This window comes from Epinephelus fuscoguttatus, linkage group LG6, assembly GCF_011397635.1.
Source record: "Epinephelus fuscoguttatus linkage group LG6, E.fuscoguttatus.final_Chr_v1".
Taxonomy (NCBI): domain Eukaryota; kingdom Metazoa; phylum Chordata; class Actinopteri; order Perciformes; family Serranidae; genus Epinephelus; species Epinephelus fuscoguttatus.
The window spans coordinates 41,575,661-41,603,114 of record NC_064757.1 but is presented as its reverse complement, the minus strand read 5'-3'; the positions used below and the strand labels follow the sequence as shown (position 1 = coordinate 41,603,114).

Sequence of the window (27,454 nt, the reverse complement as noted above, 5' to 3'; positions counted from 1 at the left end):
GACCGCAGCAGCAGCTAGTTGACGTTCTGGCGTGACAAGGCTATGAACCAAGAAACCCAGTTTTACACTTTAGCTTATTACGAATTTATCTACCGTTTTCTAAGCCAAGCATCAGCCGAATTGAACATTGTATTCCTGAGATTGTTCAGGTGACTTAATGGATGTTTTTCAAGTTAAGCCTCTCTTGCTAGTTAAGAAGGTAACACACTTGCCGAAAAACGGTATGGAATCTGCCTTATGCTCCTCTCTATACTCAAAACGACGCATTAAGTAGCAGCTCAGTTTAAATATAGTCATTTTAAAGTTTCTCCAGTTGTTTTCTTGACAGTGTTTATCAGCACACATTAACTTTTGCCGTATCAAAGCACCGTGGAGCCACATTCATGCTGCAGTGCCATGGGAATAAGTTTTGTTGGTGTAGTGCGTGTAGGCGCGCGCTAGGTGGCAGTCACACACTGGTTGGGTAATGGGGAGTTTAAACTGCGGCCTTTTCAAGCAGCTACTGCCAGTCCTCATCTAACAATTGTCTCGTTGGGGAAATATAAATGAATGGAATGAAACATTTATATAATTTCTCACCCAGTCAAACAATTTCAAAGCAGCTGAGGCAACAAAATGCTATTAGATTGTTATATTTTTCTCTTTTGGAAAGTCTTTAGCAAATTCTTGTGAGGCCCACTACGACAATGTTGTCTTTACTGCTAACAACTGTTATTGTGGTATGACTATTAGGATTAAAAATCACAGATGTATGCTGTATTGGAACTACAAGTCCTGAAAAAGCTTTAAAGTGACATATAATGTCTAATTTCAAGGAGTCAAAAGTTTTAATCTTCACTTTTGCAAATGCTGAAATTACCTGAAATGCATCCACCATTATGATGATGATGATGATGATGATGATATGACAATGATGATACTTTATTGTTTGATAAGGTCTGAAAAGTGTCGTGCCTCACAGCAGCTCCATTTGCCACACCACACTGAGAAAATAACATTGTTAACTAAATTAAAATAATGACTTCAACTGGTAACACACAAATGAATTAAGTTTATTTTTAAAAATCGAATTAACAAGTTCGGTTGACATTGAATTGCTTTGAAACTGAGTCTAAAAAACTAAATCCATTCATGTGTTACGAGTTGGAGTATTTTTTTAATTCTTCAGTTTTTTTAGTGCAATTCAAGCCTAGTTCACATTACATAATTTTCACCCCGATTTTGTGTCGCGGAGACTATTGTAACCTTTTAAGTGTTCGTACCTGGCGACGTATGTTTCTGTCATCGGGAGTCTCGCCAACTGCGTAACGACCTGTGTGTGCACACCACAAGATTTCAGAGACAGAGCCCCAGATAACGCAGTGATGTCACCAAACTACGTTTTTGAACTTGGAGACGACACATCATGAAGGCATGGATATTCTTCCCAGTGTTGAATCAGATCTGCCTCCAGGGCCTGGGTCCAAACACAACGCGCTCCCTGTGATCCTGTGGACGCCGCCATTGTTGTTGCTTGCCGGCTTGTCGGTGTTGCCAGATCTTGGGAGAGAAACAAGCAACCAGGGCTATGGAAACAAGCCCAGAAGAAGCGACGGATATATAGAGAGAAAGGCGACGTTTAGAGAACAAGCCCAAATAAGCAACTTTAGAAACAAGCCCAAAAAAACCCACAACCCGCGACTACCAATTTTCTTCTGTCCTCCTGCGTGTTGACGTGGGACGTATCCCGCCTCATTGGCTGATGGTCTTTGTCAGTCGTGTCACACTTCTCCAGTTTTCTAGCATGCCAGATATCCAGTCCCAGTCGCAGACGAGGGGGCAACTTGCTCGTAGGCCTGTTCACACATGAGGACTCGTCGTGGCAGACTATCTGCCGACTCACCTCCGACCCAAGGTGGCTCTCAAGATCCTCTGCGACGTCAAAATTGTGGTGAAAATCGTGTAATGTGAACTAGGCTTTAGACAAGAAACAAAGATACTGATATTTGACATAACATTAAAGACACTTCAACATTAATTTGAACCACAGAGTGCTTCAGTTCAACATTTTAAAACGTGGGACGCTGTATCTTCGATTTCGATTCATTAAATCGAAGAGAGGCTTAACTGGAGAAACACTACACCAACAACACTTATTCCCACAGCAATGCCAGCATGTACGGGACTCCACAGTGCTTTAATACAGCAAAAGTTAATGCGTGATAAAAAAAAAAACTGTTGAGACAAGTGAAATTAAAAAAAAAATAGACTGTAAAATGACTTAATTTAAACTAGACTGCCACTAAATGTGTGGTTTTGAGTATAGAGAGAATTAAAGTAAATAAATTCATAGTAAGTGAAAGTGTAAAACAGGTTTATTGCTCCATAATCTTCTCACACCTGCTCGTCAACTAGCTGCTGCATTTAATCAAAGACACAGTGTCTCACGTTTTAATGAGGTTAAAGCAAACTTATGGGCCTTATTTTGTCTTTAGTACCAACGATGTAGATCTTCTCAGGTTTTTGGTCTTAAACTTACTCTGACTAGTACACAAATAGTCCTGGATACACTTGAATTGAACCTGCTCATCACAAATTGACAGTCCTGCTCTTGTCCAGCAGATGGCACACTTGCTAATGCTAAGCGTAGCTGCTGCAGTGGGCTGCTTTGTTTGAACACCTGTGTCCACACAGAGAAGAGAACAACTCATATCTGACCTGATAATCAGCTGCAGTCAATCACTATCAAACTCGCTCACCCCAGTGTTGTGACACACCACAGTCGGCCCAGGTTACCTAACCTGTGCAGTCCCACTGATAAGACCCAGGTTCTGATAAATCAGCTAATTATAAACGTAATTTTCCTGTTACTTAGGATTTGTCACACCATGCATGTGAAGTCAGAAAAGAGAAGCAGTTAAAGAGGTTTCATTAGAAGGTCAGTGCGGCCTCTGCCAGGATAGATGTTGCTGTGTATTAGTCCAGGTCCTGCTGTGTCGACTCTGAGAAGCAGCTCATTCAAATAGACTTATTCAATGAGCCCTGAAAATGAAGACAATGATTTTCGGGCCAATTTTAGGACCGGCAAATGTCTGAGACTCATTTCTGGTGAGCCACATCAAAGTTGAAGGAAAATATAACTTTTCCTCTCGGGTGCGGACGCAGGCCTGGCTGCTGGGATTTTGGGTAGGAGGACATGTGGCCGACGCTTTGATCTGACAAGCCACAGGATTTGACAGCAAGATTTGGTTTTTAGATGATGACTTTATGGCTTGGCTTTAATGACGGCGGGTCTGCAAACGGTGATTGGAATAGTGAATCTAACAGTCCCTACAGAGGCACTGACACACGCACGCGCACACACCCACTTAGAAAAGGAATGGACCTGTTTTCAGTCATTAAATCTACCACCTCCATATTCTGGGAAAGTTATTTTAAAGTAAAGGCCAGAGGGGTGAGTTTCATTTATCAAAACTCAACCCAATGCCCAGAGTAAATGTTGGCATTGTACATTTATGCAAACCACGGATATATAACATTTTGTGTGTCGTGCTGTAGTGGGTATGTAAACTCTACTTTACTTTACATTACCACAGTGTTGTGGTTAAGGTGTGGTAATGTTTTAGCACAACTACGTGGCTATGGGTAGGAAAAGATCATGCTTTGGCTTAAAGTACCCAGTTTTGGTGGCACGTTCGGCATTGGAATTGCTGCTGGAAATGCTGCTGATTTCTTACAAAACAACACCCGGTTTTGGTGGCACAGTCAGACTGAAAATTCTGCCTATGTCTCGCTAAAAAGTAGCCAGTTTTGGTAGCACGTTTACAGCTGGAAATGCCACCGATGTTTTACTAAAAGTCACCTAGTTTTAATGGCATAGTTGCTGCTGGAAATACATCTGATGTCTCAATAAAAAACTCTCAGTTTTGCTGAAGATGCTGCTAATGTCTTAATGTCTCACTAAAAATAGTCAGTTTTGGTGGCACAGTCGCTGCTGGAAATGCAGCCGATGTCTTACTAAAAAACAAAAATTTGGCGTCACAGTCGGGCTGAATATGTTTCCAATGTCACACTAAATAAACACAGGGTTTTGGCAGCACAGTCACTGCTGGAAATGCCACCAGTGTCTCTCTAAAAATTACCTGGCTTGGTGGTACAGTCACTGCTGGAAATGCCTAAATGTCTCACTAGAAAATCCCTGGTTTTGTTTGCAAAATCACTGCTGGAAATTGAAACTGATGTTAGGCTGAAAAAAAAATCTGTTTTGTGGCACAGTTGCTGCTGGAAACACTGCCAAGTTGTTGCTAAAAAAATACTCGGCTTGATGGTACAATCATGGCTGGAAATGCACCCGATGTGTCCCTAAAAATATCCGATTTTGATCACACAGTTCCAGCTGGAAATGCGGCAGATGTTGTACTAAAAAACATCCGGTTTTGGTGGCACAGTCACTGCTAGAAATGCAACCAGTGTCTCGCTAAAAATACCTGGCTTGGTGACACTATAGCTGCTGGAAATGCCTAGATGTCTCACTAGAAAATCCCTGGTTTTGTTTGCAAAATCACTACTGGAAATCGAAACCGATGTCAGGCTGAAAAAAAAAAATCTGTTTTGTGGCACAATTGCTGCTGGAAATTCTGCCAAATTGTTGCTAAAAAATACTCGGCTTGATGTTGCAATCATGGCTGGAAATGCGCCCGATGTCTCGCTAAATATATCCAGTTTTGGTCACACAGTCACAGCTGGAAATGCGGCAGATGTCGCACTAAAAAACACCTAGTTTTGGTGGCAAAATTGCTGGTGGAAATGCCATCAATGTCTCACTACAAAAATACCTGGCTTGGTGGCACAATCTTGGCTAGAAATGTTGCCAATGTCTTACTAAAAAACACTCTATTTTGGCGGCACAATCAGGCTGAATATGTTGCCAATGTCATACTAAAAAAACACAGGGTTTTGGCAGCACAGTCACTGCTGGAAAGGCCACCAGTGTCTCACTAAAAATTACCTGGCTAGGTGGTACAATCATGGCTGGAAATGCTGTTGATGTCTTGCTAAAAAACAGCCGGTTTTGGTCACACAATCACTGCTGGACATGCCTAGATGTCTCGCTAAAAAAAACCCTGGTTTTGTTTGCAAAATCACTGCTGGAAATGAAGTAAATAATTCCGTTTTGTGGCACAATTGCTGCTGGAAATGCTGCCAAATTCTTGCTAAAACAAAATTAAACACCCTGCACAATCATGGCTGGAAATGCTGCTGATGTGTCGCTAAGAATATCCAGTTTTGGTCACACAGTCACGGCTGGAAATACGGCAGATGTCGCACTGAAAAACACACAGTTTTGGTGGCAAAGTTGCTGCTGGAAATTCCACCAAGGTCTCGCTGAAGAAAATGCCTGGCTTGGTGGCAAAATATTGACTAGAAATGTTGCCAATGTCTCACTGAAAACACCAGCTTTTGGTCACGTAATTGTTGCTGGAAATACCTCGTTGTCTTGCTAGGAAACACCAGGTTTTGGTTGTACAGTCTTAGCTGGAAATACTGCCAATGGCTCGCTAAACAAACACCAGTTTTTGGTCACACAGTCACCACTGAAAATGCTGCTGTTGTTTCAATTAGAAAATACTCAGCTTGGTGGCAAGATCATGGCTGGAAATGCTGCTGATGTCTGGCTAAAAAATAGCCAGTTTTGGTGGCACAATCACAGCTAGAAATGCGGCCAATGTCGTACTAAAAAACGCCCAGTTTTGGTGGCAAAGTTGCTGCTGGAAATGCCACAAATGTCTCCCTAAAAATACCTGGCTCGGTGGCACAATCTTGGCCTGAGGTGTTGCAGATGTCTCACTAAAAAAACACCTGCTTTTGGTTGCATAATTGCTGCTGCAAATGCTACTGATGTCCTGTGAAAAAAATAACTGGTTTTGGTGGCTTAATCACTGCTAGAAATGCAGTTGATGTCATGTCAAAAAAAAAGAGAAACTGATTTTGGTGACACAATCGTCGCTGAAAACACAGCTCATGTCTCGCTTGAAAACATCTGGTTTTGTTGTTTGTTGGTCTCGAACGGTGGTCAGCAGCTTGGTAGCTTGTCACACCATCCACCATCATCTACACCTTCCAATGACAAAGTCTGCTAATATACATGTAATCAGAGCTGCGTAACCTCAGAAACTTTGATATGATATGTATGAAATGTACAAATGTATTGTTTCAGTGGGCTGCGGAAATGTACAGTGCCATCATTTTCTTCTGGGGACTGGGCTGCAGTACTCAGCAGCGACTGCTGATCCGGACTTAAATCCAGGATGTTGCATTAACTGGATATATGCTTCTCCTAAAATAACTACTGATTTATCGGCTAGTAGATCAGTACAAAATTAATCGTTTAAATCATTTGCCAAGCAAATGTGCCAAATATTCTCTGCTTCCAGCCTCTAAAATGTGAGGACATGCTGCTGTTCTGTTTTATATCATTGTAAATTGAATATCGGTAGGTTTTGGACTGTTTGGCAGACAGAACAAGCAAAAGGACGTCACCTTGAGCTTGGGGAAATTGTAATAGGCATTTTTCACTACTTTCTGACATTTAATAGTAATAAAAAATAGCAGTCCTGAAGTGGTGTCCAAGAAGAGCAGTGAAAAAATAGATCACAGCATTCACAGCTCACCCTGCCAAAATTCAAGACTGACAAGATCTGACAATCTCCAGCCCTGACTGCAGGCCGTTTCCCCTCTCCCTGCCTGACTCCTCTCCTTTTCTTTTCTCTCGCAGAGCAGGGAGTTGGCCCGTAAGCTGGTGGAGCACAGCCACAAGGGCACAGTCCTGAGCAGGGAGGAATTTGAGGAGAAGAAAGCAGCTGCACAGGCTGCAGAGGCTGCAAAGAGCAACACTCTCTACAGCAGTAGCCAGCCAATGTGAGTTAAATTCTCACCCAACCCACCATGCTCACTGAGATGTTGTCCATATGACTAACAGGGGAGACAAATTCACACCAACCACCAGTCAAATGCTAGAATATCTGGAGGTTTTGTTATGTTCTGAAAATCACATTTGGCTGTTTTGAAGTCTGAATGTGGTCAGCAGATTTTGGAATAATTCAGTCACTGTGGCTGGGAGAAGAAATTTACTCTCCTGGTGTCTGCCTCTCTGTTAGTGTTCTGTGGTTCATTGTATTGACTTCTCATTCAGTGTGAAAGAATAATATTTTAGGTGAGTGATCTCCTGTCTTCTCCCTAGAATCAGTTTGTTGTGGTGGAAGCTGGGAGCTCCCTGCGCTCGAGTTTCTGTGATACTTTCAGTTCCAAACCAGATCTTATATCTCAGACCATATTAATGTCAAAGGATATGACAAAAAAAATGCATACCTGATCTAATATTTTTTCTTTAACATCAAGGTGTTTTTCGTGGTTTCAAATTTGCAAAATGTCAGAAAAAGTACTGAGACCTGGGCGAGATGGCTGCCAAGCAGCAGACCACTGTTCGAGACCAGCGGTGTTTGTGGCGACAAAAGCAGGTATTTTTTTAAGGAGACGTCTGGGACATGCTCAGCCGCAGTTGTGGCAACAAATCCGGGTATTTTAAGCCAAAACACGATCTTTTCCTAACCATAACTAGGTGGTTTTTGTGCCTAAACCTAACCACACATTACAATGTACCATAAAATTGAAAATTGAAACGTAAAGTTTCAACCTATCGGCTACATGTAAGACATGCAAATGTGACATAGCTGTGGTTTGCAGAGATGTAACAATGCCAGGATTTAGTTTGGGGATTGGGTTGGTAGCTGATCTGGACCTCTGACCTTTGACTTTCCTGCGTTAGTCAGTATTGGGTCATTGTTGTTATTGTAAGGCTATGCACAGTCAATAGTTGTGTGTGTGTGCGTACTCACGTTGGACAAAAACAGACCAAAAATAGAAGTGTTTTTCTCAAGCAATGTGGGTGTGTTGCTTCAGGTGCTGGTAAAAATATCACAGACACAATTGACAACTGTGGGGTAGATGGCGGTCCTGTTTTGAGGTATTCTACCAGATATATGCATTTGCGTGCATTTGATTGCCTCCTGACGTTGTAGATAAATTTTTCACCAATGTAATGCAACTGATTTCAACTTGAGCAAAAAATGTGCTCTTATTCTGAGGCTTTAAAAACTGCTTTATAAATGTACAGAGAAGTGAGGAATAATGATAAAAAGGAGAGAGACTGCAGGGAAATGACAAAAAGAAGTGGAGTTTCTGGTTAGAAGTTTACAGCTAATGTGTGGAGTTAAAGGCTGCAACTAGTAATTATTTTCATTATTGACTGATTACTTGATGAATCCATTAAATGAAATGAATCAATCTATGAAATGTTAAAGAAAAAATTAAATGCCATTCAGTGTTTCTTAGAGTCCATTGTAATGCCTTTAAGTTCAAGCCTCAAACATTTAGTCATAGACTATGTTGACATGATAAAATCCTTGTGGTAATTGACCTTTCAGCCACTGGGTTGAAGCAACACTGTCAGAAGAAGAATCTTACAGCAGTCAAGAATCGAGCAGTGTTTGGAAGCTGTTCACGCTGTAAGCTGTTTGCGCTAATAAGCTATCACATGTAAACACACAGAAGCATGCATCTAACTCCACATGTACATTAATGCCAACAGGCAGACGCATGCCAGCACCTCATTTGAGAGAGCCCTATAAGGGACCCCCAACCAACAGACCAAAGTGTAAAGATATTAAATTTCATATCATATGTGACAAAGAAAACAGCAAATCATCACATCTGAGAAGCTGGAACCCCAAAATGTTTCGCATTTAGCTTCAAAACTGACTGAAATGATTAATCAATTATCAGGAAAGCTGGCAATTAATTTTTGGTTGATTTGTTGTTCAACTAAATGATTCATGTCTGTAAAGAGATATCTGCACATGAATGCAGAATCTGTAAGCAGCCTGGTTTCCGTTTGTAGACCGAGTAGTTTTGACAGTCACATTTGAGCAGGCTTTGGTTGCATGCAGGTAGATGTTTTGTGTGGAAAACGAAAGAGGAGGGAATGCAGTCTTGGAACCTATTGGCTATTGTCTGACGTTGATATAGCTTTTTAATAACCTCCATAAACAGATATCTGAAAATTAATGCAGATAAATTATTTTAAAAAGCAAATAAAAAGCTGAATTTGTAAACAATGATTGGTTCGCCTATTTGTGAATCCCAGGATAGTGAAGGAATGGCCCGCCTTACTCTCCCTCCCATTGGCTTACCCTGACATTCTTACTTTAAGACTGCTAATGGAATAATTGACTAATTGTTGACATTGTTGAAGTCCTACAGTAGCCTGTATTTGATCGTCAGCATCCTTGTAACCCTAAAAGTGCTTTCACACCGCTGCACGGTAACTCGCCACCTCCAGTCATTTGAATGAGGAGAAGGCGTCAGAGAGGAAGTTGTTTCCAACACGGCAGTAGGACTATGAAGCCGTTGCCGCCCACGTGCAGAAAGAAAAACTGAGCCTAGGATAACATGTCCACCAAACTTCGTGACTGGTAAATTGTCCAAATATGTCGAAATCTTTGGTGATTTCAGTGGTTTCCGATGTCTAGCTACAGTATGTAGCTACATGCTAGCTTGCACTTCTGCCAGTGTTCATCGAAGCAGCTGCCTGTCATTGGCCCACTGTGGCAACAGCTGCTTTTAAAAACGCTTTTGGGGGGAAGACTCTTGGAGGTCGGCGGTTGTCAGGGCGGTTACCGCACGGTGGTTTTAAAGCAGCTTAAGCAACACAATGAACCAGCTCACGAAGTCTTGCTAAATGGAAGTGTGAGCTAAATTAATTTACACAATGTAGTATACGTTATCTTTTTCATTCTTCCTGTGATTTTTAGACAGGGTTTCTGTCTTCCTGTCATGAGTGGCGGCAGTAGTATCTAGAGGAAAATGTCAAATGCATTTCTGGCTGAAGTTCTGCTCTACTAATCAAGGCATGACAGGTCATAAAATCTGAATCTTTTATAGCTGTATCCGGTGCGGTAGCGGTTTGAGCTGCTTGTTTAATCCTTTATGATTGCATTTTTACAAAAGACAGGATAAATGGGGGTAATTCATCAAGTCCATGTCCTACATGAATAAGACTTTTATTTGAACAAGGCCTGCCCATCTGTCTAAATTCAAATAAAAATGGTTAACATAAACAAGCTGAAGGAGAAAACTACAAACCCGAGTCCTCTATAAACTCCCCCCTTCCCCCTGAGGAAAATGATCACACAGATATTGTTCTCATTCTTGATAAAGCCATGTGGTTGTGGTATCTCCTTTGATGACAAGCCAGAACAGACTCCACACACACACGCACACACACAGGGTTGTGGATGTATCCAAACATTTACCTGCTAGGTGTTGAATTTGATTGAACCCTCAGATGCTTATCCAAACGTGCAGATGTCTCGCTGTTGTCCCTCCTCCCTCCTCCCTCCTCCAAACGTCTGTGAACATCAGTGACACTGGTGAAATGGGAGCCTCCACACCTGCAGTTACAGTGATATTAGGCCACAAAGCCTTTTATCTTGTCCCAACAGGACCCAGGGAAATGTTGTACGGGAACATTGGGATGTTATATACACAGTAGTCTGTTCCGTCTCCAAGATCTACATCCGTGTAGAGACTGTTCCAAAGGCTGTTTGTAAGGTTACTAACTATGTTTAGAGTACAGAATTTGGAGACTCCACACTGACAACATCCAGGAAAATTGATTTTAAAGGAGTACTCCACTCAAAATCACTCTTTTGAGTATCAAGTACTGACTTGTGCGTCAGCTCTATACAGAGCCTACACATGTAGCCCACGCCGTTGTGAGCATTTATACTTGTGTGATGGTGTGTCTGTAACTGGCAGGGTTTCTGTGAAATACTGTACTGAAATAAGTTTCATTGATTCAAAACACACATTAAACACACAATAAACATGGTTTAATAGAGACAATTTCAAACACATACACAAATCAGCTTCACTATAACTCGCAGCATTCACAGACACATTTTCCCCAAAAAATATAACATGCTGACGTTATTAGCACAAGCCTATGGCATTTTACAATGTAGAAATCAGCTTAGCAGCTAGCAGACTTTTCCTCTACTCATATTAAACCAGGGACAACAGCAACATTTAACAAAGGTAACATTACAAAATTCGACTCCATTACAACTCACAAAGTTCACTGACAAAACAACTGTCTTATACTAAACATGTTTCCCACACAAATATAACATGCTAACATTATTAACACAAGCCTATGGCATTTTACATTGTATAAATTAGCCTAGTGACTAGTGGACATTTCCTCTACTCATATGAAGTCAACAACATTTAACAAAGGAAACGTTACAAAATTCGACTCCATTACAACTCACAAGGTTCACTGACAAAACAACTGTCTTATACTAAACACAATTTCCAAACAAATATAATATGCTAACGTTATTAGCACAAACCTATAGGATTTTACATTGTATGAATTAGCCTAGCGACTAGGAGAGATTTCCTCTACCCTTATGGAGCCAGGATAAATCACACACAAGATTTAAAATTCTATTTTTGTGGAGGCTTTATTGTCTTCACAATTTATTGTTTCTTATCTGTGAAATTAAATAAAAGCTTTGTTTCCACTGAAGGAAATGGGCTCAGCTTACAGAAATAGACAGGAAGTCTGTGTCGCCACAATGTGTAGTAACATTTCTGGGGAGGTGCACGTCAAGCTATGGCGTAGGCTGAGCCAGAGTCAAAGCAAAATAAAGAATCTAAATGTCCATAAAAACATTCCTAAAATATTGTATTTGCCTTTTGCTGCTGCTTGAGATTAAACAGCATTTCATGAAATAGAGAACTTTGGCCTCTTTGGATTGGATTTGATGGGAACCATGTCCAAAAAACATTACTTTGAAACAACGAGAAGAGATGTTTTGTGCCCCATTTAAAACACTAACTATTTTCCATCTGCCCAGGTCATTAAAATGACACAGAGAGACTAAATGAAATACTTAATTCAAATGCAAATAGCCCCTCCTGGCTCACTTGTACGGGATATTTGCCATTATCAATTATAGAGTAGCTTGTTTTTCATCAGCAGCAGCAGACAGATGAAAATGCTGCGTTAATAATGGGACATTGCTGGGAAACACATCACTCATAACAGTTTTACAGTCTGTTGTTTGGAGCTGGCTGGACAGCAGCTCAGTGGTTTTTGACTCCTCTCCAAGGTCATCAACCAGCGGGGTTTGTGTTATTTCAAAAGGAAAACACTTTACGTTCAGTGTGGTCCTGTTGTAGGTGAATGATAGATTATAGAAAATTAATGTGATTTTTTTTTTAAATATTAATTGCATCCCTTAAATGATGCTTCTGTTTTTTGTCAGTAATAATGTGAGCTGAGAGTGCAGTATGGGTAAATGATTTTAGTACATTTTCACCTGCTGTTTGGATTATTGCTTCAATGCAAACAACCTGTAGGCGACTATAAACTGGCATATCTTTCTTTAATATATGACTTTTCAACTAATTAACAGCTTTCATTGTGTTCCCACACTTGGACATTTGACATCCTGCAAAAGACCTTGACAAGACAGAAAAAAAACTGCACAGCATTCACAGACTTTTTCCATCACAAGTGGCAAGTTAGAGCCGTGCCCCCCCCTCGCTGTCTAAATGCAGATTGCTCTTTCCTCTGTGGTTTTTCTGATTGGACTTCCACCAAGCTGACCCCCTGACCTCCTGTTATGGTCACATTGTGAAAACACGAGCCAGGGGATGCAATGTACCACCTGCAAAGTGACTGAGCACAATCAGTACAGTGTTCTAAAAGACGAGTGTGGCCACAGAACCTGACAGCTGCACGGTAAACAAACTCGACATAGCTGTCCTTCGGCTAGCGAAGAAAAAAATCCATCCATCCGTCCAAACTAAAAAAGTTCGGAATAATCATGTATTGGGATTTGCATTTATTTGCGCGTCCTTTCAGCAAATGGTAATCTTTGTTACAGAAACGTGTACTTCCCTATAGACCTTTGCACCTGCATTCTTATCCTCTCATGGCACTGTGTAGCCATACTGTTTTGGGAATGCATTTTGCCTCCCCTGTAGGCCTTAACCTATGTCTCCCAAGGCATGTCTTTTTTCACTGCTCTGTCACTGCTCTGTGTCCCCCCCCCCCCTCTTCCTTTCTCTTCTTTTCAACCTCCCCGTGCTCTCTTGGAGACCTTTAGTGCCTGCAGGTGTATAAATAGAGCTGTTTTCAATTAAGGGCTAACCTCGCCTGTAGCGTGCATCTGATCAATGAATGCCCCTGCACCTGTGGTAATAAAATACCAAGGGAGTGGAGATAGTGCCGTGAATGCTAATCAGATGTTGCCCTGTTGTTGCCCTGTCTCATTCTTGAGGACAACACGCTCCTCCTGACAGCTTGGCTGTGAAAGAGGGGGGGCTCTGCCAGCACATCACAAAAAGACCGAACAAAAGACCTGGTGCTCTCATCAGACATAAGTGAAATACAATACTTGAATGAATGGGATGCTTAGCCAGTTGTGCGGTTGTTTGGTTAGGGGGAAGCTGAACAGGTAGTCAGAATCAACAAATAGTAAAAGAAGAGTTGGGTTCTGATGGTTGGCTTCAATTTCAAGTTGGTAAAATACCTGGATTTGTTAAGCTGAGTCTTATCCAGTCTTGTATCTTCTTTGTTTTTAGCAAAAAGTGATCCATAAAACATTTGGTTTAGAACTCCAAATATGGAGTTTGTAGGATTTGTATCTGGCGAGTGGATTTTATATTGGATTCAGATTTGATAAAATGCTTTCAATTATCAATGCTACAAAAGAAAATTAATGTTTTGTTTATTCTTGTCCTCCAAAAGTAAGACAGCAGAAATTTGGAGTTGTAGACTAGTGTCATATCACACAGACCTGTCCCCCATACATAACGTTTATATACAACAATATACGTTACGTTTTGAGGGAAACATAACGCCAAGCAACTTCTGCTTTTGAATAACATAACGAGGAAATGTTATGCTTTTTAATGTACTTGGCAAGTCGCAAACTATTGATATTGAACGTATCATCAAAATGTTTACTTACAACCTATTTAAGTTGTATTCAGTGACAGTCAAGCGGCAACGTCCAGGGCGGACAAGTGCGGCCAATGAGTAAGTGCCAAAAACTGCAATTCATCGACCGGCCACTTGAGGCTGGCTGCGAAACAGAGCAAATCCCTGTAGGCTCCTGTGTTAAAATGCCCAACTTTACAGCTAAAATAAATATGTTTGTGGCCTGGTTTTATTTCATCATTCATGATAACTGTACGGGGGTGAATTCTTTTTATAACGATCCCATTTAAGGCTTAAAGTTCTGCGTAATTGACCTATGGCTAAGCCACGCCCCCCTCCCCTCACTCGGACAATCTATCAACATTCAGTGACTGGTGCTATGGCAGGTGTCACAGTACACGGCGTTTCACAGGAGGCAATTGATGATTTTTGGGAACATAACAATCAGCTGTCATTGAGAAGTAACCAAAAGGGTCTAAACTACGCATTGGAGGGATATATTCATCATTTTATTGTTGAGAAGGTCGATGAAAAGCTTAAATTACAAGCCAAAATTTACAGGTCACAGTGTACGCTTATGAACCGCATCTGGTTGCCGTCGCCATCAGAGACAACAAGTTAAAGTGCCACTGAAGTTAAGGTTTTTGGCTCAGAATATGAGAAAAGGATAACGGCCTTTTTACCATCTTTACCAAGAGTGTCTCTCTGTTAGTTTGGTGCTACAGTATTTACACTGAATCATTCAGCATAATGTTTGCCAACCTTTGTTATCTCTGCCATTACAGATAAGTTAATGAAACTAAGCTCCAGAAGTTAACGTTAGCTTAACTAGAGCCCTTTGGACAACAGCTAACAATGATGTACCATCACCAAAGTACAAAACTAGAACAAAATAGGCTAATGACCTCCCAGCAAACAAGGTGACATGATGAACAACGCAGCTAGGAGCTAACGTTAGGCTAACTTTAGCTAACGTTAGCTAGAGATGTTAAAGATAACTTTATATTTCTTTCCAGCAAAGTGACAATATGTTGCCTCAAACACAATGTTGACTTACCTTAGAACAGATGTAGACATCATTCATTCATTCATTCATTCATCTTTTAACCGCTTCATCCTCTTGAGGGTCGCGGGGGGGCTGGAGCCTATCCCAGCTGACATCGGGTGAGAGGCAGGGTTCACCCTGGACAGGTCGCCAGACTATCACAGGGCTGACACATAGAGACAGACAACCATTCACGCTCACATTCACACCTATGGACAATTTAGAGTTATCAATTAACCTAGTCCCCAGTCTGCATGTCTTTGGACTGTGGGAGGAAGCCGGAGTGCCCGGAGAGAAGGAGACGCTTTTCTTGGTTGAGATGTGGTTTAAAGTGTAAAAAATACACCTGGTCGCCCAGCCTCTCAGGATACCTTGTGTCAGAGTTGCATGTACCCCATGCACACCGTTTGACCATTTTTAAACTTCAAATCTCTGAAAAAGCTCATAAAACCGAACAAAACTGACTTTCTGTAATGCATTTCAATGGACGTCCAGGCAGAGAATGTCTGAGTATATGGGAATGGCTATACGCGCTGTGATTGGCCCATCGCGTTTGAGGGCAGGACTTAATGATAGGTCAATTAAGGGTGTGGCCACTTTGACTGACAGGCTGTCTGCTCGGCCTCACATCAGGACCCTTAACTTGACCTCCTTCTCCATGTTTTGATGTGTCGGAGCCAGCTGGCCGGAGCCTGAGATCTTTTGTGTACAAATGTCAGACAAATAGATTTTTTAATTTTTTTTGATTTCTTTCCATACTGCCTTTTTCTGAATTCATTTGATGCCACTTTTCAGGATGCCAGTTAGAATCAGGTGGTTGAATTCAACCTGGGGTGTCAGCGTTTCTATTTCTGGCTCAGAGAAGATTCTTGTCTTGGCTGTATGTCACCTCTCTGTGTTGTAAACTCTCGGGATGAGGCTTCTAAACTCAGAATATATTGAGGTATTGAGGGGGGATATTAAAATGACAATTGCTTTTTTTGTGATTGGCGAGACCAGAACATTTATGAATCATATGCGAATTATACATTTTTCATCAAAATGTAACCGAAGATCTTTCCGTAACTTTAACCAAAGTACTCTTGTAACCTAAATGTATGACAGGAGTCTGGATGCGAACCCAGGGTTCTGGTCCTGCACTTTGTACGTCAGACATTTCTAAATTATAATCCAGGTAGCAGCTTTGTTACCACAACACTTTAATTAACAAAGCAATTTAGTAACATACAAATGTAATTTCTAGGAGACAGGGTTGTATCACAAGTACATCAGGACATCAGGACTTTGTTTTTAGCAGGACATAAATGTCTTGTTCTTTTATTAGATATTCCAAACCACCTAAACTTCTCAACCTGCCAGATCTTGAGAATTGTGTTCTGTTCAATGCAAACAAAAGACATCCATATTGGAAGTCTTGATAGGACTGCGTTTTATCTCAGACAAGAATAACATTTGATATAAAGTCAGAGACAAACAAGGGGAGCACTGCTGAGCAGACGTGAGGCCTCCGTTTCCTCTCTGCTCCGGCTCTGGCTCGGGCCCAGAAGTCCATGTCAGCATATGTCCTGACCTCGCGTGCTCACGGCAGCCCTGCGAGGTTTCCATCAGGCTCCCCGCGATCTCCCCACAGTCCAAACCACAGCCATGCTCATTGTCCATTGTGCTGCTGCGTTTTTACAGTCCACCTCAAGAATTCTCCGCTCTCTAACTCTCTACTCTATATTAAAAGTGAGCTATCACTTGCTGTGCCAAGTAAAACCAGCGCCACGAACACGCACAGTGAATATATTTCACTGTGGATCCAACCTCCAGATGCTTAGCGAAAATAAGATTGTGGATGTGACTGACATGAGAAGCCTCACAAAGCTGATCCCAGGCTCATTTTTAGCGAGCCAAAGCCCCGCCACTCTCCACGACTGCTATTCTGGCGAGGGCCCTCGGGCGACGAGGTTTTGCAGTCTCTATTACATGTGCTGTCAAGCCAATTGCCTTCCTTGCTCTTTGTGATTTTGGACGGGTGTGTAACTTTGGAGCTCTCCCCTGCAAGCTCTGTCCAGAGACACACATCCTGCCAGGCTTCAGCACGCCACCACCACATCCCACCATGCAGCACATAGATCAACATGTACACCAGTTTAGGACCAGCTGGTGCAGCAGATAATGAATAACAAGCTGTCGTTTGGATGTTCCCACTTTTTTACACATTAAAGAGTTTTCTACAAGTCATACTTGAATTCTTAACCAATTAACCCTAACCCGTTGTTTCTGATATGTTCAAGGAAAACACAGATTTCACTAAGCCAGTTGCAACGATAGATATCAAAAACTGGTTACAAATTTGAATCAGTTGATATAAAATGATCATTTATCTCAGGCCAGGGCAATTTACAGGTCAACCCAATTGCCAGAAAAATATTACCATTGTACATTTCTGCAAACCATGGACACTTTTTTTGTAGTGGATATGTTGAAATTTCACTTTTCTTTACATTTCAACACCGCTTTGGTTAATGCTTAGTTAAGTTAGTGCACAAAAATCACTTGGTTATGGTTTCGAGAACATCACGTTTTGATGGCACAGTCCCTGCTGGACATGCAGTGATGGCTGAGTCAAATAACAGCTGCTTTTCATGGCACTATCCCTGCTGGAAAAACAGCGACAGGTCACAAAAAAATGCCCACAACCGGGGGCTAAGAAGCTGCAGGAAACACAGCTATGACTCACTTAAATTCAGCCTGTCTTGTTAATTGTTGGTCTCGAACACTGGTCTACAGTGGCCCACAGCTTGGCTGGCATTTTGCCCAGGCGTCATGCCTCCACCATCGTCTTCACTTCAGCATGATAAAGTCAGCTCGTATACTACATCACTTCAGAAACTTTAATATCATTTGAATGAAATGTAAAATGTATGTATTTGTGGTTTGTTATCCTTCAGTTATTTTTCCTCATATTTATTTTTGCCGCTTTCTTAATCAGAGTAAAAATTATAACAGATGAGCACTGTAAGCAATTTCCATATTTTGTACTTGCATTAAATTATTACCGACTACTGGCAAAGAAGAAAAGGATCCAAAATGGACACCCAAATGAAAATGCAGGTAGAGTTTCAGTGTGGCACAAACTGCAGAGATTGCATAGCTACCATTCATTTCATCTATTTTGTCGAAATACTTCTAAACATCACTCTTATGCCTGGTCGCCATTCTGTCCATAATGTCAGATTGAGTGATGTCTGACTGAGAACGTTGAATGTCATCTGCATCTTGTCCAGAAATTTAAATTCTCCTTATAGAACAGGGTCCAAACAGTGATGCAGGCACTTCGCCAGACCATTGTGGTAGAGAGGGAGCTGAGCCAGAAGGCAAAGCTTTCGATTTACCGGATCGTCGACGCCCCAACCCTCACCTTTGGTCATGGACTTTGGCTAGTGACTGAAAGAATGACATAGCGGATACAAGCAGCTGTAATAAGTTTCCTCCGTAGCACGACTGGGCTCAGCCTTAGAGATAGGGTAAAGAGCTCAGACATCCAGAGGGAGCTCGGAGTAGAGCTGCTGCTCCTTTGTGTTGAAAGGGGCCACTTGAGGTGATTTGGGCATCTGATGCCTCCTGTACATCTCCTGTTGGAGGTGTTCCAGACACGTCCAACTGGTAGAAGGCCCCTGGGGCAGAACTAGAAAGAGCTGTAGGGATTACATATCTCATCTGGCCTGGGAACACCTTTGGATCCCCAGAAATAGCTGGAAAGTGTTGCTGGTGGGAGGGACGTCTGAAGTACTTTGCTCACCCTGCTGCCCCCAAGACCCAGCCCCAGATAGGTGGATGAAAATGGGTGGATGGATTGATGGAGGGTCAATACACGTTTAAACATGAACGAATACTGACGTTCAGATCAAGTACTCAAATGCTCATTCCCATCCTCGAGAAGGACCTAATGTTTCCAATTTCCAATTGCCAGTTGTGTTATGACCCTCTGATGCAACAGGTACACATGAAGAGAAATGGTGACTCTGAACCCTGTTTGTTGTAACCCAGTTTGCATCTTGTTTTCCGACAATGTGCAGCAAAAGCTGAGGTAGACCTAAATAATACATCCACTCAGGACTATGTTATATAATGTTGACTCTGGCCGCCATGCCATCTTTACAGCCAACTGGTCCTGGAGTCATTTCCTCTTCTTCGCCTCCTATAGACCCAATGACTGTCATTCATAATGACCTTCTGCCACAGTGACTTACTGTGGATGTTTTCACTTGTACCTCACACATCCTGCACCCCTGCACTCAGGTGGTCTCTGATATTTGATCACATGTGATAGAAGCTGTCTTGCTGTTACCTACACCCGCTGAACTATAGCTTAGTGCCCCTAATGAAGGGCAGGAAGTGGTTTCCACATCATATAGCTCTTCTCATCAGGCTACCAGGCCAAGCTGTCGTCCTCTCCTTTGTACTTTCAAGTGCTGTAGATGGAGGATGTCTATGATGGATTAAGTGGTCTGTGGCTCTCCTGTGAGGCAGGGTCTAGAGGACAATGACTGTAATATGTAGTTTCATTATTGCCAGATTGTTTATAATTGATTTTGGAGCATGACTCCACAGTTTTGGACAAAAAAGTTGAGTTCCAACTTTTGACTAGTCCCAGCAGTATGTAACCAGAAATAAGAAATAAATCTGTTACAATTTTGTTTCTGAGGAAATTCTTCACTAATGAGTTGAAAAATACTTTTTAAATGATTTCATATGTGTTTCTTTGCATTACAGTGTAAGCTAATAAACTGATGAGAAAGAAACCACACTGTTAACATGTGCAGGACAGACAGCCATTCATAGATGTGAGCTTGTTCTCTCATTTTAGGACTGACACTGCGGTGAATATTCTTTTCCTAAACTTTCAAGTTTCCTTTTGCTCTGTCCAAATCTACACATCAGATTTCACTTCAAAACAGTCTTACCACCACCGCTGCATGTCCCCAAATAGAATACATCCAATTTTGCCTTGGTATGAAAAATATGACAATGATTCCTTTGATCAGCCTTCAAAACACGCACCTTTCAGGCAGGCAATGCACAATGTGCAACCTCCTCAACCCCCAAAAGCCAAGGTGGCCACATTACACAAAGAAAGCTCAGGTAAGATATCATGCGTAGCACATGTGTAACTGATACATTCAGCTCATTGTAATCAGAGGTGACAGAGGATTTTAGAAAAATCCCAAAATAAAGTAAATTGTCATGCTGTGTGGAATTTCCCTTGACGTCCACCAGCCCAAAATAATATTTTCCATAAGATTCATTTTCCCAAGCACTCTGAGGAAAAATATTCTGGTACAGTATGTGTTGTTTCTTAAGAAATCACTGTATTATTGAAAGTTCCCATCTGCCATGCTGCCGAAAGCTGCAGGCTAATGAAAGCTTCAATCTGTTAATCTGTCCCGAGAATAAAGGACGAAATTATTTCAAAGCACAACATCTGTTACGCGTCATGAAATGAAAATCTCTCAGAAAACACAATTTATCTAGTTGCTGAATATTTATTTGCAAAACGAAGGCTACGAATTAAGAAGGAATGCTCGTCCCCCTTTATTCCTCAAAGAACTTTTTAATGACATTCCATTAATTATGCCGGGAATTATTTGCTGTAGCAACGTTTCGCACGTTTGAAAGAGGACACAACCTGATACAGATCAAATTTGTTTGGCAAGGGTGATGAAATTGCACAAAAGTTGGCGCTCAGGGCAACGTGCTGCAGTATATTGAATTTCTTAACCAGTCCCTGCAGTAAATGTCGGTCCTCCTTTCAGCTTGTCCTTTCAGCTGTGCAAACAGATAATGAGTCTTTGAGTCCAGCAAAGAGATGAATCATTGGTGCAGGTCAATGACACTTAGGTTAACACAAATTTGAAAGCGACAGATGTGAAGCAGTCAAAAACACACAAACAGCAGGCACCTACAAACAAGTCAAAGTGTAAGCAAGAGGGAACATACAGACCCCATTTTACACTGTTGTGTAATTTCTGTCTAATTCGCATACTCAAATTTAGATTTTAAGTCGTAGAAGCAAACTATAGGATGTAAATATTACATACCTTCGTCAACAAAGCATCATGTGACAGTGCCTTAAATTGGAGTACATCATGAGTGAAAACCGTGACATAGAAATACCACTTCTGCATATCGCATGAAAAGGTTTGTTGCTTCTAAATTTCTATGAATTCAGCAGCCTTTTTAGAAACTAGCATTTTGGTTCTGCTCATTATTCCTGAAAGCGAACTTTGAACCTGCAATGTCACAGTTTGCCCCATACCTTTCCGTTTACGTTTGAAACAAACAACACAGTATTTCACCTTCTGACTGGTAATTGTAAACTATTGACACGGTGTTTTACAAAATAAAACAACAAAGGTTACATCTCACATTGCAGTTTTTCACAAAGATCACTGCTAATTCAAATGCAAAGCTATTTGGGGTGCAATGATGACAATACAAGATTCTGTTGATTGAATGCTGCATATCTTGTTTTGGTCAGCATCTAAACTCTGTATTATGTAATAGTCTATAGAGAAACTGTTCAAATGAAGGAGAGGCAATATTTAATTTTTTTTTAGCAGTTGGCTTGTTGAATTTACAGCTCACGAGTCTTATTTCAAAATTTCAAGTGAAGCAGTGACTTATGGAGCAACTTAGACTTTGTCGTATTACCTTGTTTATTAGAGTCCAAAGACTGTCACTTCTTTGCTTATTTTTGTACACCTAAATCTGCACAATAGAATCATCAAGGCTAAAAGATATTAGAATTGCAAAAACAAGAAATCCAGAATGTGTCTGAAGTACCCCGTAGTATTGAAATGTCTTCAGTCAAATGATATCCACTGTCAATCCTTTTTGTGTCAGGGTCCGATCCTGGATCAAACCAAATCACTGCCTGGTTAGCAAAGTTTCTGCTGCTGCCCCCTTTTCAGAGCCACTCCCCTCCCATCAAACGCTCAGTTCAACGTATGCCGGGTTAGCACAAGCTAACATGGCAGCAGTGGCTAACATTCAACACTAAGCTGTTAAACTCTCCCAGCATGGTCACACCAACACCATATTGGTGGTTGGCACTCTGTCATTAAACCCATGAATAACCATTATGTGATGTTAGCTGTGTGATGCTAACAGTTAGCCCTGTCACTGTGGGTAAGTAGGCGGACTTTCACAACCTTCCCCTGGCACAGAGCTCACACTCGCAGCAGCAGCTAAAACCCATTCTGTCTGTGGTGTGGCAGGTGAGACTGATCGCCGCAACCATGGTTGAAAATATCTCTACCTCTCAGTAAAAAAAAAAAAAAAAAAATCCAAAAGATACCTGTTAACAGTGCAGTGCACATCGTTCTGCTCGTGGTACCAGATACTTCGTTAAACATAAAATAAAATGACAGAGGAATAAAACACTGGGAGAAATAAGGAGACGTCCACACGTGTTGCTTGCTCAAACAAAAAGAAAAATCATTTATTGACACACCTATTATATAGACAGGTTACCAACAAGCATTTCCGGTTTCAGTCACTTTCAAAATAAGAGTCCGTAATACATAATGTCCACGTACAATTGAGAGCACGTTTAGGACATGAATGTCAACAATACCAGTGTTAGTCTTGAACAATGGTCAGCTGCCTGGCAGCCATGTCGCCAAAATCTCATGCCATCCACCTTATCCTTCTGCTGATGAGAAACTAATCCCATGGAACTACTTCACTTCAGAAATGTTAGTATGATACAAATGAGACATAAAAACGTCACATATTATTGGTTTGTACAAATGTGCAATGCCAACATTTTCTTCTGGTGACTGGGCTGCAATTGGAGGAAAAAATCTAACAACTCCCCAAACCTAAATGACAAAAATAGTACTATAGTGTACAGTATATTTCCAAAATTGACCTGTTAACATTTACTCATACATGTATGCAATTATTGTTAAAGTTTGTGTTATTTTAAGAAATGATCGTGGTTAAATTTAAAAGAAACCAACATCCTTAACTGGACTTGAATGTAGCCTCTAAAGTCACACGATTTATACTCCATGCTAGCCTCCTCCCTAAAGACATGACTGGACCAACTTTAGCCTTGCGTGAAAAAACAACTTCCTGGATTGTATTTCGTTGTCTCACTGGTACCTTAAACAACTCACCGCCACCATCGCAGCCACCTGTACTGTTTTAATGCAGGTCTTTGTGGTCTGAATTCCCATTAAGTATTTTTGTGGCAGTCATGCTACTTCTGCCTTTTCTACTATTGTTTGCTGCTTATGTAAAAATCTGTACCTTTTAATAAAAAAAGACCCAGCATAATGTATCTGTTTGTATAATGGTGAGAGGTTGCTTGTGAAGAAAATGGAAGCATAGATTGTCTAAAGCATTTGTACAAACAAATAGTAGTTGCTTTTTTGGTGAGGATGGTCTCAGAAATTCTTCCAGAGTTCGGAAAGCTTAAGTATCCAAGAAGCAGATCTCGATTTATGTTGTCTTGTAGTGTTTCCCCTTTTTAAACTGGCGCAGCCACACATATACCTTGTAAAAGTAATTTTATATCTGTAGGACAGATGGTCTTAGAAAGATGTACTTTTTTTCAACGAGCCAGATGACTGTTCACTTCCCTCTTTCACTTCTTCTTTACTAATGCCAGGGCCCACCTGCCTTGACCACAATCCAAAAACAAGACACTTAAAACACATGGCTCGATCACTGTTAGCTTAATACCTAGTCATTAGCCGCTAATAACCATCATTTAATAGTGAATTCCTTGTTATCCCTCCTAAATGAGGCTTGATAAGAAATTTGTTAATTGACGGGAAACTCAAACTTGCAGCGGTCCATGTGTTTTGCTGAAGTATTATTCACTCTCCGTGACTGTGTGTGTTGCTTTAGCTACTGGATGGGGTAACCCCAGTCACTTGCCTCCTCAACACCTGTGTTTACTTTGGGGCCTCGGCCCCCATGACCCAGCAGCAATCCTTCACTCACTCAGAAGATGGAGTGAGGTTCCAGCCTCCAAATATGTGCTGTCCGTGCACTTTTACCACTGTGTGATTCCTCTAAGACTTTCATTATGGGGCATGAGCCAAACGACTAGTATAAATTACAATCCTCTTCCAAATTCTAGTAAATTTAAACATTCAGATCCTGTTCTCTTTTACTGTAATGTTAAGTTAGGCTAAGAGCAGACATTGGCTTTGGCGCTTGTCCGCGCTTGTTGTGGCTGTTGAGGCTTTTTAAAGTGCTTTGGGTATGGAAAGTGGATTTGAGGAGCCATTAATGTAGAATAACTGAACTTGTCTTCGTTTCTGGAGGCAGACGGAACTGGGTTCAGTAGTTTTGAATATTCAGCATGAAAGAAACAGATTTATGACTGGGGGATTTCTGGCTCCAACTAACAGGTGTTTTTCATGGAAGTCTAGGGTTATTACTTCGTCTCACAACTGTGTGAAGGACTAAATATTGAACCTCAATACTATTTTGGTACGGAGCAGATGTATTCATAGCAGCATGTATTGGACATTTGAAAAAATGCTAAATGGACTTCACATGTATAGCGCCTTTCTAGTCTTCCAACCACTCAAAGCGCTTTTGACACAACAGTCACATTCACACATTCATTCACACACTAGTGGCTGAGGCTACTGTACAAGGTGCCACCTGCTACTCAGTTTAAAATGCACTAACACAGAGATGGAACAGCCATCGGGAGCGATTCCAGGTTCAGTATCTTGGCCAAGGACACTTCAACAAGTAGACAGGAGGAGCCAGGAATCAATCTTCCAATTAGTGCATGACCCACTCCGCCTCCTTAGCCACAGCCGCCCGAATATATCCTGACACAAATCATAAATTTGAAAATTTTAGACTGTTTTTTCATGTTTATGTCTCAGGGCATAGCAATTAGGATTACCCAATTGCCTGCAGCAAATAAAATGCCACATTTGGCTAGTGAATTTAGCAACTTGCCGGATTGGGCAAGTGGGTTTTATGATTTTCTTCCCGAAGCTGATGACGGACGTAGCTAAGGAGTTAGCCATCTTGCTCCACTCTCATCTCTGTTAAGAGTTGCACATGTGCCATATTGATTGGACATGCTTGAAAATGGCGGCTGGCAGGTAAAGACAAAGTTTATGAGTTGAAGCGGAAGTGAGGTTTTTGATTCTCCTGGAAACAAGAGTTTAGTTGGGTGGCACAGTTTGCAGCAGGCTAGAGAGCAAGGCAGATAAAACAGGCACTTAACACTCATCAGTGCCCAGTGTTGGGGAACTGACTTTTAAAGCATAGCTTTGCGAGCTACCAATGACTTCTTACTGAAGAAGGTGAGCTACACCAAAGTTGTCCGAGGGGGAAATATAGTTTGTTAAACTAAAGCTACTAAAATAAAATAGTAGTTCAAACTGCTTTGTAAAAACTAATACAAAATCATAATAATCAATCAATCATAATAATAACAAAATATAACACAAAAAAGTCACATGCCAGCAAAAATGTCAATTAAGAGCCTACTTGTTCACAGGTCATAAACCAAAACATTGAAATACCCCACTATTCATAAGAAAGTGCAGTGGCATTTTAGGTCTTGTATAGTGTCCATCAGTCAGACAGCTGCCTGAGAAACTAGCAGTGACGGACTCAGGATGTTTGAAGGGCAGGGCGAAAAGCAAAAAAGGGCAACTACTGCATGACATGGGGACAAGAAGGCAGCCAAAAGGGCACATCCGCTCATTTTCATCATTCAAGAGGGCAGCTGATAGGGCAAATTCTCTCGTTTTCACCACTCAAGAGGGCAGCCAAAAAGGCACATTTGCTCGTTTTCATCCAATAGGGCACATCGTCTTGTTTTGATCGCTCAAGAGGGCAGCCAAAAAGGCACGTTTGCTCGTTTTCATCCAATAGGGCACATCGTCTTGTTTTGATCACTCAAGAGGGCAGCCAAAAAGGCGCATCCTCTCGCTGTCATCACTCAAGAGGGCAGCCAAAAGGGCACATCCACTCATTTTCATCATTCAAGAGGGCAGCTGATAGGGCAAATCCTCTCATTTTCGTCACTCAAGAGGGCAGCCAAAAGGGCCCTCTGCTCGTTTTCATCCAATAGGGCACATCGTCTTCTTTTGATTACTCAAGAGGGCAGCCAAAAGGGCACATCCGCTTCTTGTCATCATTCAAGAGGGCAGCTGATAGGGCAAATCCTCTCATTTTCGCCACTCAAGAGGGCGCTTTATTGCGGCCTTTTCAACTGAGGTGGTACCAGGGGGGCCCCATCCCCTGAGTCCATCAGTGGAAACTAGAGTCCAGGTGGGGGTACTGGACTGAGCAGGATTACTCAGATATGGAGGTAACTTGTAATATAGCAACAATTTCTCTGAACATTTGTCAATAAATATGGCTAATTAATACTTGCAACTAATTGTGGTCAAAGAGCTTCAATTATAGTGGAGAAATAAAAAAGAACTCAATTTCTTTTATGGCCCAAAATTTGTTCAGTTATTAACTGCATCAAAATGGCAAAAATATTTTAACTACTTGAATCACTTTGCAAATATGAATGTAGTTTAACTATCAGCAAGCTACTGCAGAAACTACCGGTTAAATTACATGTAGTTCACTGCTCCCCAACACTGTCAATGTCTATCTGAAGCAAGTAGGTAAGTTGTTCCCACAGTGCACCTGTAAGTGTAAGGAAAAGGGCTTGCATGATATAACACCAAACACACCAGTGGTTCACCAGATATAAAAAATGAGAAACAAAAGACGCAAATTTTTCCATGAAAAAATGGAAGAAAATTAAAACTATTCAGTGCAGGTTATTGTTTCACATGGTTAAAGTCCATAGATAGTGGTGTTGTAACTTTGATTTAGTGAATGGCCTTTCTACATTTTTTTTTACCGTTTTTCTTCTTGAACATTCTCAACCACAACTGAGAGGCTCCCAATGACCTGTTTACTGCCTTTAAGACGTTAACTCGCTGCGGATCTGATGAATGTTTTGCACAGTCAATCCTGGACGCGAGCCAGCGTTCTGTTGCTCGTACTGCAGTGTTAACTGTTCAAATATTAGTGCCAATGTTTTTTCAGGTGTGGATACATCACAGCACGCCAAAACCATGTTTCCATGGAAACAGGCCAGCCTAAGTGTAAAAAGCTGCCATAGTATCACATATAAAGTCATTATACTCTGATATGATGTTACTCTGCATACTGAAATTAGGAAGGACAGCTGTGACACTGTGACATTCTGCATGATCGCTGTAGTTTTCAGGTTTCTTTCAGAGTAAAGACACTGACTTATCAACATTTTTTATAATTTCTGTTTAGAAATGGTATGTAGAGTATTTGGG

General features: G+C 41.3%; 1 protein-coding gene across 1 annotated transcript in view; it reads left to right on the top strand.

The window, feature by feature from the left end:
• The window catches only part of cfap299 (cilia and flagella associated protein 299), a 129,378-nt gene that overhangs the window by 396 nt on the left and 101,528 nt on the right, over nt 1-27,454 (top strand). Inside the window, exon 2 of the mRNA XM_049578641.1 lies at nt 6,755-6,897. Coding sequence (XP_049434598.1) covers nt 6,755-6,897 — 143 coding nt within the window. The remainder of the gene's footprint in view (nt 1-6,754; nt 6,898-27,454) is intronic.